The sequence below is a fragment of the Equus asinus genome, chromosome 8, assembly GCF_041296235.1.
Source record: "Equus asinus isolate D_3611 breed Donkey chromosome 8, EquAss-T2T_v2, whole genome shotgun sequence".
Lineage (NCBI taxonomy): Eukaryota > Metazoa > Chordata > Mammalia > Perissodactyla > Equidae > Equus > Equus asinus.
In genome coordinates, this window is record NC_091797.1 from 22,217,466 (window position 1) to 22,233,172 (window position 15,707).

At 50.5% G+C, this 15,707-nt stretch overlaps 1 protein-coding gene across 2 annotated transcripts in view; it reads right to left on the bottom strand.

Moving 5' to 3' along the window:
* Nucleotides 1–15,707, bottom strand: part of PTK7 (protein tyrosine kinase 7 (inactive)) — a 58,106-nt gene that overhangs the window by 2,460 nt on the left and 39,939 nt on the right. For both annotated transcript variants that reach the window (XM_070514920.1, XM_014837403.3), the window contains exons 8-18: nt 13,641–13,774; nt 13,346–13,481; nt 13,071–13,190; nt 11,598–11,747; nt 11,357–11,507; nt 11,131–11,258; nt 9,761–9,964; nt 8,799–8,954; nt 7,951–8,183; nt 6,868–6,948; nt 214–365 (exon numbers count right to left, since the gene is read on the bottom strand). In XM_070514920.1, the coding sequence (XP_070371021.1) occupies nt 214–365; nt 6,868–6,948; nt 7,951–8,183; nt 8,799–8,954; nt 9,761–9,964; nt 11,131–11,258; nt 11,357–11,507; nt 11,598–11,747; nt 13,071–13,190; nt 13,346–13,481; nt 13,641–13,774 (1,645 nt within the window). The remainder of the gene's footprint in view (nt 1–213; nt 366–6,867; nt 6,949–7,950; nt 8,184–8,798; nt 8,955–9,760; nt 9,965–11,130; nt 11,259–11,356; nt 11,508–11,597; nt 11,748–13,070; nt 13,191–13,345; nt 13,482–13,640; nt 13,775–15,707) is intronic.

Sequence of the window (15,707 nt, forward strand, 5' to 3'; positions counted from 1 at the left end):
CCACAAGGCCAGCCCCTGTAATATTTTTATCATTAGAGAAAATTTGTAAGTGTCAGGGACCTTGGTCCACTGGCTGGGAAGCTGCTGCACCACTGGAGAGAGGATGGGAAGGCTCTGCCCGCTCCAGCTTCGGACTAAGCAGACACTAAGCCCTTTCCCACCCAAGTGTATCTGCCCTCTGCCCCTCGCCCTACCCCGCCCACGTCCTTCTACCTGTTGTACACGTCCTTGCTGAGCCCCAGGGCTGACACCTTCACCTGTCTCTGAGCGCTGACCAGGCAGTTGCGAGCAGCCAGGTCCTTGTGCACAAAGCGGTTGTTGGATAGGTGCTCCATGCCCAAGGCCACCTGGGTGCACAGGGCCACCTGAAGCGAGAAAGGGGCCTGTCAGAGCAGCCTACGACTAGGGGATCGAGGCACCCACCCTCGACACAACCCTTGGTGGGGTCTCGGTGCCACCCATGTGATACTTAGGAAGCCCCAAATCAAAGGCACAACAGCCTCAGTTTCCTTATCTGTAAAATGGGCATAATAACAGTACCTGCCTCACTGGGCTGTCAGAAGAACTGAATTGAATGAAATAAAGTGCTTGGCACCACTCTGACACACAGCAGGTGCTAGATTAAGTGTGTGGCACATGGGACAGGAAGAACACAGTAACCACTTGTTGGGTGAAAAATAACTGGGCAGTAATCAGAGCTCACATCTTTATGGGTCGTTCCCTTTTTTTTTTTTTAACTTCAAAATTACAAATTTTCTACTAGTTGTGTTTTATAAAAAACAAAACAGACAGACATACATATACATATAAAATATGTGTGTAAGTAGATACACAAATGACTGGTTGCCTCCAAGGAGGGGAGCTGGAGGCCAAAAAGTAGAAAGGTAGGGGAATTTTTGGTTTATATTCTTTTAAATTGTGAACTACATATAGGAAAGTTTATAAGACATATGTCTATTTTCACAAATAATCGTAAAGCTCACATCCAGGGTTCTTTTTCATCATGAACATACCATAATTTATTCCTTCTAATGCCAATGGGTATTTGGTTTTTTTCCCCATTTGGGGATTTTAAGAACAGTGCAGCTATGAATATTCTTAAGAGTGTACACAGGAGTTTCTCTAAGATATCTCGGTGTGGGTCATGGACTATGAGTATCTCTAGCTCTACAAAATAATGCCAAACTACTTTCCAAAGTGTAGGAGAGAGGGAGATTTTTCACTGGTACCTTTTTAAAAATTTTGAGCCATGTGAATTTATTATATATAATACCTTATGTAACTACATATAATTGTAATTATATTAACACTTTAAAAGTCTATATCAATGCACTGGATATTAATTGAGCATCTATGTAGGCCAAACACAACTGGGTGCTGGTGGAATGTAACAGGGATGGCAAGACAGGGCTCCTGGTGAGAGGGCAGTCTAGCAGGGAGACAAAGACTATATTCGCCACCACCTGGGAGAAGGTGGTCCACAGAACAGAGGTAAAATGCAAGCGCCAGGAGAGCGCTTGTAAAGACCCAGGGCCCCCTCACCTCTATAGCCGTATCCAAACCTTGGAAGCAACCACCCAAGGACACGTGGGACCTCTAGCATTTCCTTGTATATAAAAACACGGCAGACAAAAATTGCAAAGAGGTCCCTGGGGAAGATGATTTAACAAGTTACGGGCCAGCTGTCTGCTTCTTCTGGCATACAGACTCACTCTTAGGATCCACAGGAGAGAAGTCACCCACCACATAATGCAATCGTGGAGAGATGGTAAGAATGTGGCTAGTAACAAATATCACCAGTGATCAAGGAAACACAAATCAAGGTCCAACGAGGTATCATTTGATACATATCTGACTGCAAAGGCCCAAAGTTGGCCTCACACTTATCTCAAATGGTTCAGAAAAAAAGCATAACAAATACTAATATACACAGAGAGAGAGAATGATAAAATGGGGCAAAATGGAAGCAAGTGAATCTAGATAAAGAGTTTGCAGGTGTTCCTTGAACTATGTACGCTTTTTTAAGTTTGAAATATCAAAATAAAACTTACCAAACACACACACACACATTAAAAAACAACAATAACTAAGTTAAAGGAGGCACATGTGTACCAATAATGAGGGTATGTCATAGATTAACTGAAGATTATGGCTTATTCTATGTTCCTGAAGTTCAAAAAGGAAACAAAGTGAATGGGAGTGGTGGAGGGGCTGCTGCCAAGTTACCTAATGCCAGTGAGAGGCCACCAATCAGAGAGAAGGGGACCGCAACCCTTGCTGAGCACCTCCTGTGTGCAGGGCTCTGAGCTACACCAGCTCCCTCTCCTCCATGCACCCTGTGAGGTGGGGCTCACCCTCAGCTCGGCCCACGGTCCCACACAAGGCTCTGCACCAGCCGAATGTCAAAGCCTGGCTCTTTCCTCAACACCGCAGCTGCCTCTCCTGTGTCATGGCACTGGTGATGGGGGCACAGGAAGGGCTGTGTGCCCATCGCTGAGCCCAGAGGTGGCAAGTGGCTACAGACTGGCCCTTCAGCATCCCTGGCTGGCTCCAAGCAGCTTTACTGGCCTGGCTCCCAGGGTCACAGGAAGGTGGCAGAGGAGCCGAGCCTAAACATTGGGAGAAGGCCACTCCAAAGACAGGTCTTCTCAGCCTATGCACTGGCCAGTGACATCCCTGCAGCCCCATTGCCTCCACTGGTGGTTTGCTAACTGTGGTCACAACCTATTAGTATGTTGTGAAACCAATTTAGTGACTCTGAACCAGCATTAAAAAAAGTAAAAAAAAAAAACAATAGAAAACATCAGAGTCCATCATAGTAAGGGTAAGTATCATTCATGAAACGCTTTTCATTTTCTAAATATATACATATGCCTATGTATATACATATACATATATGTGTAGGGTTGTGATGTAAAATGTGCTTTTTGCTACTGTGGCTCTCAGTCAAAAAAGTTTAAAAAAAATGGTCTAAACCTATGCTGTCCAAAACAGTAGCTCCCAGCCCCATGTGGCTATTTAAATTAATTAAAACTTCATAAAATTATGGGGGCCGGCCCGGTGGCACAGCGGTTAAGTTCGCACGTTCCGCTTCTCAGTGGCCCAGGGTTCACCGGTTCGGATCCTGGGTGCGGACATGGCACTGCTTGGAATGCCATGCTGTGGTAGGCGTCCCACATATGAAGTAGAGGAAGATGGGCACGGATGTTAGCTCAGGGCCAGGCTTCCTCAGCAAAAAAGCAGAGAACTAGCAGTAGTTAGCTCAGGGCTAATCTTCCTCCAAAAAAAAAAAAAACAACTTCATAAAATTAAAAATTCACTCCTCAGTCACTCTAGCCACATTCTAAGTGCTCGGCAGCCAAAGGAGGCTCATGACTATCGCACTGGACAGCACAGAAATGGAACATCTCCATTATCGCCGGAAGTGCCACTAGACAGCACTGATCCAAACCACCACCAAATAGGTATGGACTGACGCTGCACATGCAGAGGACCTGAACGAAGGATACCATCGAGAGCTGGGAAAATCTCATCTTCTTGGTGCATTTTCTTTGTCAAAAGTGAAGACACAAACTCTCCAGACAGCTTCCAACCAAATGTGTGCAACCAGTGAAGAGGGTTAAAGAAGCGGTCAGGCGAACAGGTCTGCCAGGATTACCGAGATGCCCCCCCACCCCCACCCCGCCGTCCCCTGGAGGCAGAGCCTGCACTGGGTCTCCAAGGAAAAGTAGAGGCCACACTCCCCAAACAGCCCCCAGACCACTATCTTCAGAAGGCCCCAAGTGCCTGTCACTGGTGGGAAAAGGGCCAGATGACCATTGAAGTGGTCATCATAAATGGACAGGCTCTACTTCAGGCTTCAAAACCCCAAGGCATCATCCGGCCTTGCCCGGATATCTGTCCGAGGCAGACAGAGGTTTTTGTAATGTGTCCTCATCAGACTTGCCATTCTCCTCAGCCTGCTCTCTTTGGTCCGGCTCCAAGCGAAACAGTCTACTGCTGGTCAAGGGAAACAGAAGAGAGTGGACTTGGCATGGTGACTAACTTGCTATCGTTCCAGTGAGGCAGAGCTTCTGGAAATACTGGCTAAGCAAGGGCAGTAAAAGGGAATTCTGTTAGGCCCAAGCTACTTAAGTGTTTCCCTAATACTGGGCAAGACACCATCAGATGGCCACAGGATTATTTCCAAATACTGTTATAAAGACCTGCTCTTTGGTAAAGACCAGACCCACCCCTTCCTTTCCAACTCCCACAATCCAAGGGTTTGCCCAAGTTCTGGCTAACTCATTGTGACACTACTGAGTTCTTATCACAACGGGCTGTTTCCCATCAAGACATCTGAGTGCATGAGGCGCTGTCCACCAGGTGTGCTAAGCTGACCCTGCTCCTCGCCTGTCATTAGCTCACAGGTGATCCCAGGAGAAATCACAGGTTCCAGTCCTCTGACTTCAGAATCTCCATCATCTTATCAGATACTCTAATAAGCATTACCTACCATTACGCCCACACCCAGGGCCCGTGTCTCTGATTTCTAGCACTATCCCACTGCTGTCTTGGAATCCTCTTGCAGCTTCCCCAGGCCCACCCACACCTCGTTCCAGCTCTGTTTGGCCAGGGAGCACCCTTGCTTACCACTCCACCTCCCTTTAAAGACTTAACTTTTCCTCCTCCCATTCCCCCAGGATCCTAGGAACATAAAGAGACACAGCAACTCCCTAAATTATTAGCACAAGAAAGTATCTACATGTTTTAATCTATCTTCCCTAAGAATTTTCATTTTCATGGAATCCTCAAAAAGCAGTATTTTTCAAACTACTGATCAAGACCCACATGAGTCTCAAAATCAATTTAGTGAGTTAAAAAAAAAGGATAGGAAATATCAAGTGCATCAAATATAGTGTCACGAATGTTTAACTTTAGTTGTGTGTGTGTGTGCGTGTCGTGTATGTGTGCACTGGGTCATAAAATGCATTTCTTACAGGCGATCCTAATCAAAACACATTTCAAAGCTACTATCCTACACTAGGCTCCTCAAACTTTAATGAGCTTAAGAATCAGCCGGAAAGCTTGGCTGGAAAATGCAGGTCCTCAGAGCCCACTCTCAGATATTCTGATTTCCTCAGTCTGACACACGGTCCAGAAAAAAAACCAGCTTTTTTTTTTTTTTTTAACCCCCATCTGATGCAGAATATTGTCCTTGGAGAGTATGGAACTCAACTTATTGAAGTTCCTCCATCAAATCTAAGATGCTCTAGCAAAAAAAAAAAGAGGCTAGGAGAGATCTCTAGCAAAGGTGGTGATGACTTGCAGCCAAATAGTCCCTCAGGTCACGTGACGGAGGTAAGTGACTTCCTGTCAGCCCGTCTACATTCCCTGTCCCAGCCAGAGAAACCTACCTTGACTCCCCTCTCCCCTGAAGCCATCTTCTTCCTGCCATTCAACTACTTCCTGTCCTTGACAACTGAACTCAAACGGCTTTCTCTACCAGGAAACCTTCTTTGTTAATGACACCATTTGTCTACCTCAAGGACACAGCTGTCTTCAACTTCTCTTAATTTGTCTTTCTTTTGCTTTCTGTGTCATACCTGAAGCCTGCAAAGCACATGCGATACTCATTTACCCAAGCTCCCTGACTAGATCCTAAGCGCCCCGAGGATGCCCGGCAGTTTCAATTTCGCATCCCCAAGGGCCCTGAGGGCCATGGCTGACTCACTAAAGAGTTGCTGGCTCCATATGTGTCCTGATTTGTGAGCTCTGGGGTCCTGACATCCCACCTAGCTGGAGTAGCACATCCTGTCCTGTGGCTTCCCATCTACAGCCACTGCAGACAGTCCTGTGGCTTCTCAGAGATGAAAGCAGGGACACAGTGTTGGGAGGCCAGCTCTGGTGATCTGGTGACCTTGGTAAATTCGCCTGTAATGGGAGGAGGTCAGTCTGAAGGTGGCAGAGCTGCTTCCCCAGAGATCAGGGCAGCCAGGGTCCCACTTGCCTGACTGATCAACTGGCCATGCCCTTCTGCCCTGCCCCCAGAGTCTGTGAGCTGGGTCACAGGCCTACAGGGCACAGAATTGTCCCCTGCGCGGGAGGACCCTACCAGTCTCTGCCTACCCGCCCTGAGCTCTGATTGGTTTATAAGGTGACTGCTGTCAGCTTGAAAGCAGAGTGTCCAGTCACGTGGAAGGAGGTGGGTCCATTTCAGAGGGGAGGGGAGGAGGCTGGGGACAGGAGGAGCTGGGCTCCAGAAGGGATGGCTGAGGTGGGCAGAGGATAGGAGGCAAGCTTTCCCTTCTTCACTGTTTCACCCTAGGTCTGCTCCACCGTGGGGCCCAGCCAGGGCTCTGTACTCAGAACAACCCTCTGCCCAGAAGGCAGAGGAGAACCGGAAGGAAAGGCTGAGCAGCCCACAGCCCACGTGAGGGTGAAAGTGTGAAAACAACAGCAGGTGAAACGTGGGCAGCCCAGTCACAGGAGAGTCTTCCATGCTGGGGGCCACACCCAGCCCAGCAGGCCCCTAGAGCAGCAGCTGCTTGCTGCTCCTGCAGCCCTGTGCTCACTGCAGGGGAGCAGAGGGCCCGCTCAGGCAGCAGAGGCGAAGAGCAGCTCTTCTACGTGAAAGCAACACGTCAATACAAAGCCACCTGCAGGCTACACGATCTGGGCAAGTCACTTAAGGTCTCTAAATCTCAGTTTCTTCATCTGCAAAATGGGGATAGCAACATATACTCAGGATCGCTGTGATCAGTGAGACAACCCCTGTAAAGTACTTACCACAGGGCCTGGCCCACAGGGAGCTCTCCATCAGGGGACCTGTCAAATGACTGCCCTTGCTCCTGGCCCACCCTGGGGACCTCTCCCTCCTGTCCTCACCTTTTGCTTAGTGCTGAGGGGCTGTGACTTCAATTTTTCATCCTTGCTCTTGGAAATCCTCAGGAACTGTTTGAGGTCTCCCTGAGGGAACAGCCAAGTGTCTCTGTCAGGTCCAAGCCCAGTCATTATCTCCAAAGCATCAAACCAAGCAGGTGCGCATGGGGTTCCCACCCGGGCAGGTGGTGAGAAGCCCTGACCTGAACACTCACCCCAGACTGGGCCCCCTTCCCAGGGGATAAGTCCAGCAGGAATTAAACACATAGGAGATGTCTCCTGGAAACTCTCCCAGTCCCAAAGAGAAGAGGACTGTCCTTCCTACCCTCAGAGGAGCCCCCAGACACGTGGGTGACAAAGCCCCTGCCCTCAGGGAGCCAAGAGGAAAACACAGTCCCCACCCTCTGTCTTCTGGGACCCCTAAGAGGAAACTCCTGCCCTCCAGGGGTTTATTATCTAACAGACAGGAACAAACAGGGGGAACACCAGCAGCAGAAACACGTGCTAGTAGAAAGATTAAGGATCACACCTTCCTGCTCCTGAGCTCGGGGACTGGATAAGCAGCAGTCTGAGAACCAAAGGGACTAGGCCGGGATCAGTCAGGGAATGAAGGGGCAGATCTGGGCATGACAACTGGAGTGGAAGGAGAAGGCTAGTGACCAGGCTAACACGGGGCCTCCAATGTATGGGATGCTGGGAAGGAAGGAAATCCAGGTTCTGATAAGTTTATCCTCAAGGGGTGACAAGCACTGGGGAGAACGGGAAAAAACAAACCAAAGAAAACTAGAGTCAGGGAAGAAGACCTGGAAGGCAACCATGCAGTGTACAGAGTGCAAAGCCAGCAAGAACTTGGGACCAAGCACCAGACACAGGACTGGCTGATGGGAAAGATGCGCTGATCAAGGAAAGTCAGGTGTTAGAGAGCTGGGGGGGCAGGAAGTGGAGCGCCAGTCGCAAGGTGGCAACAGCAGGTGGCCGAGGTCTCAGCTGAGACTGCATGAGACAAGATTCCCACGGTGCCCCGCTCCCGCCCCCGCCATCAGGGCACTGCCCTGCCCGAGACGCCCAGGTCCCCCGCGAACAGCATACCAGGTCCACATACTCCAGCACCATGTAGTGGGGCTCTGCCTCCCGGCACAGCCCCAGGAGCCGCACCACGTTGGCGTGGTTCAGCTTCCCAAACATCTCGAACTCCCTCCGGAAGTCCAGCTGCTGCTGCTCGTCCCGGCTCTGCAGGCTCTTCACAAGCACCAGGGTCTCCGCCACCCCCTCCTCCAAGCCCTGTGCCTTCGCCAGGAACACCTCCCCAAACTCACTTTTCCCTGTGGGTACAGCTCTGAGTCAGCCAGCTGCCTTCACCCAAGCAGAGGGAGCCCCTGACTTGGGGAGATGCCTCACCTTCCTATGTCACACCATGGGGAGTCTTTGCTGCACCCTACTCACCTGGACTGGGCAGTGGCCCCGGTTCTGCTGTGTGACCCTGAGCAAACCACCCCCCAGCCCGCCCTGGGCTTCCCGGTCTCCAACAGTAAAATAAAGGGGTGGGATTCATAGTCAGCCTTTTCTAAAGGGTGGTTTGTACGAGAATTTTAGGTGGCTCATGATAAGCATGTCTTCACATTTTAATGTGTGCTCAGAAAAAACTTAAATTTCTCATTTTTTCCTAGAATAAAGCTAACTTTAGTTAAGTTAAAAAGAAAAGGAGGAGGGAGTCAATCTAAAGAAAACCTCAAGTAAATAATACGCAGAAATGATGAAATCTGTGAAGTAGGGTCTGAGAGAGGCACTGGGGACACACTGGATTCGATCCCCCACACTCCCCTCCATCTCTAGGGTTCTAGGTTTCAGGGACTTCAGAGCCACTGCCCTAATCCAGCCTCAAGACTGAAGGGGTAGCCCGTAGTTAAGCAGGGACAGCGGTGGCCAAGCCAACACACCCAGTGTGGTGATGGGCTGCAGGCTGGCCCGCGGGAAGTGCATCTTATCACTCGTGCTATGGCGCTTGTTGGCGGCTGCGGAGCCAGAGCCCAAGCTGGTCAAGGCCACCTCCTCCTGGATCTCTGCTGAGGGCTGCCCATTCTGCAAAGGCCCACCTGGGAAGAGGGAGCAAGAGAGAGGGTCAAGATGAGACCTGACACTCTGGCCACCATGGGAACCTCAGTTCTCTCCTCCAAACCCCCACTTCCACCAAATGGGTCCAATCCCGGTGTTCCATACCAAAGGGCCAATGCAACAGATAAACTGATGGGGCTGGAGGCCAGGGTGACAGACATCCCTTAGGGTAGGACCACTTATTGGTGCAACTGATTACGACCTCTGAAATGGAACAAACTGCATGTGTCATCTGAATCCTGGGTCCCTGGACACCATATTGACAGAAGGGTTTTTGCTTTCATAGGACCTCCTATGTGCAAAGCTCTAAACAGGCACAAAGGGGAAATCAGATGAGGGAGACCAGGCCCTGCTCCTGAACCCCTAAGCTAATAGGGTAGACCCAGCAATGCCCCAGGGAGCTCCCAGTCGGGGGAGAGGGAGGGCAGGAAGAGGGAAACAGACAGACTGCCCTTGGGGGAACTCAAAGACTAAAGTGGGGAGACAAAGATGTGTAACAGAAACATGACTACATGTACTAATTCTATCTGAGGCTCAGTGCTCTGGGGAGGAGAAGGCAGGAAAACTTAGGAAGCTGGCCCAAGAGGCTCCGATGGGGGAGTCTTGAGCCAGGCTCCTCAAAAGCCAAGGCCCTGGGAATCAGCCAACTCTATAGGCTTCCAGCTAGGGGTGGACAGCTCTGCTCTGGCCCCAGCTACCCAGCGCCACAGCTCTCTCCTCTGTGGCCGCGGGAGGGCGCTCAGCACCCGCACACTGGCACTGCCTCCCACCTCCAGGGGCCCCTCACCATTGAGGCACTCCATCTCTGGCTCCTCGCCCTCAGGCTGCTTCTGAAGCCGCTTGGCTTTGCAGCGCTTCTTGCAGTAGAACATGAGGCCCAGCACAGCGATGATGTAGGCCACGGCGGCGCCCACGGACAGCCCGATGGTCTGGATCATCTTGTAGGGAGGAGGGCTGCCTGGGCCCTCGGACTCCTCCAGCACAGGCTTGTCTGAGAGAGACACAGGGAGGTCTGCAACGGGGGCCACTGAAGCAAACCCAGCCCTACTTCTCTTCCAGCCCCTCCCCACCACGCACGTATGACAAACTCCCAGACACTCGATGGCCTGACCAAGACAGAGACCCAGGGAGGGTCATCACTGTCACTGGCTTCAATAAAGGCCAGGTCCTCAGGCCCTACCAAGGTCATATGGAGCTCTGAGGGACATGGGGCCAGTGATTCCCAAGTTGGTTGTGCATCTGAACATGAGGCCGGTGATACACATAGAAAACACACCTGTCAGGGTGCCAACACAAACCTACACTGTTTCTTAACAAGCTTCCTAAGTGACTTGATATCGTGAGCCAGGCCCTGAAGAGCAGCATGTGGGAAGTTTTGGTTTAGAATCCCAGACCCTGCCTAGCACAGAGCAGGTCTTTCAAGAAATGTGGTTTAGAAGGATCTTCTAATCCAGGGGCTTTCAAAAGCCTAGGGTCCCACGGAGAAAGAGGTGCCAGGAGTCACTGGGGAGCTGAGGGAGAGAGGTCCAAAGAGGAGACCATGCAAGATCCCCCAACTCCCACACACACCCACTGGCTTCAACCAAGGGGCCTCATCACCTCACTGTGATCCATTTAAAGTCCCATGTGAGACTTTGTCTAGAAAAACACTTCTGCCGCTAAACCAAAAAAGCTTGAGAACTTCTCATTTAAACTACTTTCATCTTATGTGAAACAAGCCCCTGAAGAGGAAATAACACCTCCAAAGGCATAGTCAGGAGAGTTCTTGACCCTAGTCAGGGCCTTTTAACTGAAATATCATCCTCTCTGGGCCTCCAGGGCAAAGGGAGCTCGTCCTGCTGCATCCCAACTTGATGCCCTCCCCGCCCACCCAGGCAGATGCGTGGATACTGCAGGGGACCTGGGAGGAAAAGTTTTAGGACAAGAGCTCTCCCCCAACAGCTCACCCCCCGCTGTGGAATGTTATATAAGTGACAGCACAGCTTTAGGCAAGGAACCTGAAACTGAGCTGTGCACGGTGGGGGGCACAGCTGGATCCCGGTCCCCAACACAAAAATGGAGTAAGTGACTTCTGTGTACAGGGGGCCAATGCGTACAAAGATGAGAATAAGTCTGGCCCCACCGCTTCCTGTGCAGGACACCCCTCCCTGCCCCTACCCACAACGTAGAGGGGGGCCTCTGTGTGCTTGATGTTGCAGCTGTTGCCCGCGATGCAGGTGTAGCGGCCCGAGTCCTCAGGGGCCACATCATGGATCACCAGGGAGCCGTTCTGGAAGATGTGCATCCTGCCAGGAGAGAAGCCACAACACTGCCCACCTTGCCAGCTCCTGGGGAGACCGGGCTGCAGGAGAAGTGGGGAGGTGTGGGAGGGAGATGGCCCTACCTGGGTCCTAGCTTGGTAGGGTCCAGGATGCGGTCTTTGCCCTTCCACTGAATGAGTGGCTTGGGGTCCCCCTGGGCCTCACACCGCAGCAAGGCTGTGTGGCCCTGGTACACAGTCGTGCGCTCTGGCTCCACTTTGAAGGTGATGAACACTGGATGGGAAGACCCCAGCAAGGGGCAGTGAGCAGTATGCAAGGGGGTTAGCAGGGGCCTGCCAGCCCCAGCCCCTGCCCCAGTCACACCTGCCACAGTGAGCTGGACGTGGGCGCGGATCTGGCCCTGCAGACCATTGGAGGCGATGCAAGTGTAGTTGCCGGCATCATCACGGGTTACCCTGGAGAAGTGCAAGTTCCCGGCGTTGTCTGTCACCCACTCTGGGAGGCTGCTCCCATCTACAGGGGCAACAAAGGGAATTGTGGGATTGACCAGTTACATGAGTGGCTGGCAATGTCCTCACTCACTCACATCAACTCAAAAACACGTTGTTCCTCCTGACTATGCAGAAAGTCCAAACTCCTGAGCCAGGCATTGGGAGTCCCCCATTATTAACCCCTTTTCCAATTCTTCAGTCTCACTTCCTTCCACTGTCCTATATAACATCACTTCTGCCAGCTGGACTTTTGATTGGCCCTCGATCTGCCTTGTTCTCATCCTTACTGCCTGTCACTTCTCACTCCTAGAACCCATTCCAGCTCTTTGCCACCATCCCAGGCTTCAAATCTATTTTGAACCTCCCACAGAAAGCTTCCCCAGACCACCTGAGCAGAGAGCCCACGTCCTCCTCAAAACCTACAACCCTACTCTCCAACTCTCACTGTTAATGGGAATGTAAAAACTAGTCCAGCCCTTTAAAAACAATTTGGCAATCAGCATCAAGGGTTGTAAAAATGTGCATAGCCTTTTATACATAATTATTCCATTTCTGGGAATCTTTCCCAAAGGAAATAAACCCAAATCCAGAAAAAACTTTGGCTTAAAGACGTTTATTGCAGCAATAAAAAGACAGAGAGAGAGAGAAAGACAGAGAGAGAGGGAAGGACAATGGTTAACAACCCAAATCTCCAACATTTAGAGAACACTTAAGTAAATTAAGTGAATCCAATCATTGGAATATTATTGCAATCATCAAAACCAATGTTTATGTATAAAAACATGGAGAAATGCTAGATAATGTTAAGTAAAAGAGGATATAAAATGACATACGGTTATCTGCATCTTTTATTTCTATAGTAAGGGTGACTTACTCATGTAAGTTAAATAAGTGAAAATTATATGTACATACAGTTGTATAATAAAATTGCTATGTAAAAACAAAAAGATACACATAGAAAAAGAAAAAGGAACAAATCTAATGATGATGGATGGTGGGGTTATGCATTTTTTTCTCCCAAAATGTTCTAAAGGAGCCCGTGTTGCTCATATGTCGGAAAGGATGACTATTTTGAAAAGGGGGAGGGAGGACCTTACAGCACCGTCTGGACCAATCCAATCACTTGTTGCCTTGAGTCATCTTCTATGTTGTCTAATGCTGTAATCTGACCTCTTTTGTGTCTGGCTTTTTTCTTCCTAACTGGACTACAAATCGGCCCTACATTTCTCATCTATCCCACAGTTCCTGGCATGGAACTGGGCGCTCAGCTGGTCCTCAGACACACACACATCTGACCAGTGGACTATCCTGCCTGCCCCCCAACCCCTGCCCACACAGTTCCCACCTGCCCGTATCCACTTAATAGTGGGCTTCTCTCGTCCTGTGGCTGAGCAGGGCACTGTGGCCTCCTTGTCAAACTCCATGCACTGCTGCGGCCGGGGCGGCGGTGTGAACTTGAGCTTCTCTGTTTCAGGAGAGGAAGGGCAGGTGGGTGAATGAGGAGGAATTGAGGAAGCTAGACAGGCTGCTACAGGCCTGAAGACCCTGGACCCTGCTGCCCCTTCCCCTTTACTCTCCTGCCTGCCAGGCAAAGTGCTCTCCTCGCACACGCCAGCTCACCCAGCACTTGGACGCGGGCTTGGGCCTCGATGCTGCCAGCTGGGGTGCTGCTCACGCAGCGGTACCACGTTCCATCGTACACCTCCACGCTGTTGATGCGCAAGGTCCCATTCTTGGAGACCTCGAACCGCGAGTCCTACAGCAACACAAGATGTGATCAGAAAAGGTCTCAGCCTGAACCCCTACCAACATCCCCCTGGGGACAGCCTCTGGGGAAAGAGTGCTATGGGTGTGAGCACAGTCAGCAGCAGGAGGGGCTTTCGCCCCATCCACCAGCAATGATCCTCGTTCTCACCTCCGAGATGAGCATCTGGTTTCTGTACCAGATGACTGTGGGTTTGGGTGTGGCCTGGGTCAGGCAATGCAAATAGCCTGGCTTGCCCTCCTCCAGCTGGCTGTCTTGGGGCTTCTTCAGCCACGTGGGCACAGCTAGAGAGACAGGGACGAAACAGAAAGTTGATTAACATGTCTGCAAAACCAAAGGATCCAAATCCAAGAAATTCTCATACCCTGCTAGGCCCTGAGTCCAGAAACCCTGTCTGCTCTGGTAATAACTGCAGCAATTACGCCTTAGTGAAGCCCCAGGCGCCAGCATCTTCCAAGTATTATCTTTGTTAATGGTCACAACAAACCCCCAAGGGACATATTCCTGTACCCATTTTACAGCTGAGAAGACAGAGGTTCAAAAAAGTAATGGCCATTTGCTAATAATACATGATAGAGACAGGATTGAAAACTCCAGTCTGTATGACTCCAAAATCCTTGTTCTTTTCATTACCCCATAATGCTCCAAGGCTTGGTCCTCAGATCTCTGCTCTGTTTTAGCCATACTCATTCCCTGAATGATTTCATTCGGTCCACGGCCTTCAATACCGTCTGAGTGGATGATTCCCAAACCTATACCCTGACTCCTGACCTCCCCCCGTGAGCTTCAGACTTGCACATCTACTATCTACCGGCATCTCCAACTGGATATCTAATAGGCATCTCAAGCTTTATATGTGCAAAAGAGAACAGTTGATTTCTCCCCAAACCTGCTCATCCCAGTTTTCCCTATCTCAGTAAATGGCCCACCATCAAGCCAATGACAGAAGCCAAAAATCTAGCCTGACTTCTCAGTCCCCCCATCACATTCCTTCTACACAAACCCTGCCTACCTTAGCTCCAAAATATATCTGGAATACGACCACCTCTCACCTCCACTGCTCCCAGCTCTGTTCAAGCCCCTTCAACATCTCCCCTGGACGATGATGGTCATCTACTAACTGGTCTCCCTCCTTAGATTCTTGCCCCTAACAATCTGGTCTTCTCAGAACAGCCAGAGTAATCTTGTGAAAATGCCACTCTCCGACTTAAAACCCCGCAAGGACTTACCGTCCTCCAACTGTGTGTGGGAGATTGTTAGCAAAGATGGCCATTAACGGTCCTCCCATCTCTTGAGTCTTTGTAATGTGATGTTGCCCCTTTCCCACCAAAAGGCAGAGTCTAGGGGCCGGCCCGGTGGCACAGCGGTTAAGTTCGAATGTTCTGCTTCAGTGCCCCAGGGTTCACTGGTTCGGATCCCGGATGCGGACATGGCATCGCTTGGCAAGCCATGCTGTGGCAGGCATCCCACGTATAAAGTAGAGGAAGATGGGCACAGATGTTAGCTCAGGGCCAGTCTTCCTCAGCAAAACGAGGAGGATTGGCAGCAGATGTTAGCTCAGGGCTAATCCTCCTCAAAAAAAAAAAATTAAAAAAAAAAAAAAGGCAGAGTCTGTGTCTCTACTGTCTGGATTCTGGGTGGCCTGTGACTTGCCTTGTCCTACAGAATACACTGGAAGTGACACTGTGCAACTTCTAAGTCAACGCTTTGAGAAGCCTTACAACCTCCACTTTAGCACTCTTGGGACCCAGTCCCCAGGTGAGGAAGCCTGAGCTAGCCTGCTGGAGCAGCCATATGAAAAAGAACCAAGGCACCCTGGTCAACATCCTCAGTCAACTGGCAGGCATGTGAGTAAGGATATCAGAGAACAGCCAGCCACCAGCCGACCTATGGGCTGACTGCAAACACACGCGTGAGCCCAGCCCTGCCGAGACGGAGCTGATGAGCGTCCCACCTGAACCCTGCCCATTGAATCATACACAAATCAATGGCTATTGTTTCAAGTCACTAAGTTTCGGAGTGGTTTGTTATGCAGCAGCAGATAACAGATACACTGGGAATACAAGTCACAGTCCCTACTCTGTTCTTACAGGGCCCCCAAGATCTCACTCTACCTCTCAGACAACTCAACCACACTCACCATCACTCACTCAACTCCAGCCACACAGGGTACTGCCGTCCCTCCAAGATACAAGCCCATTTCTGTCTCAGGACCTA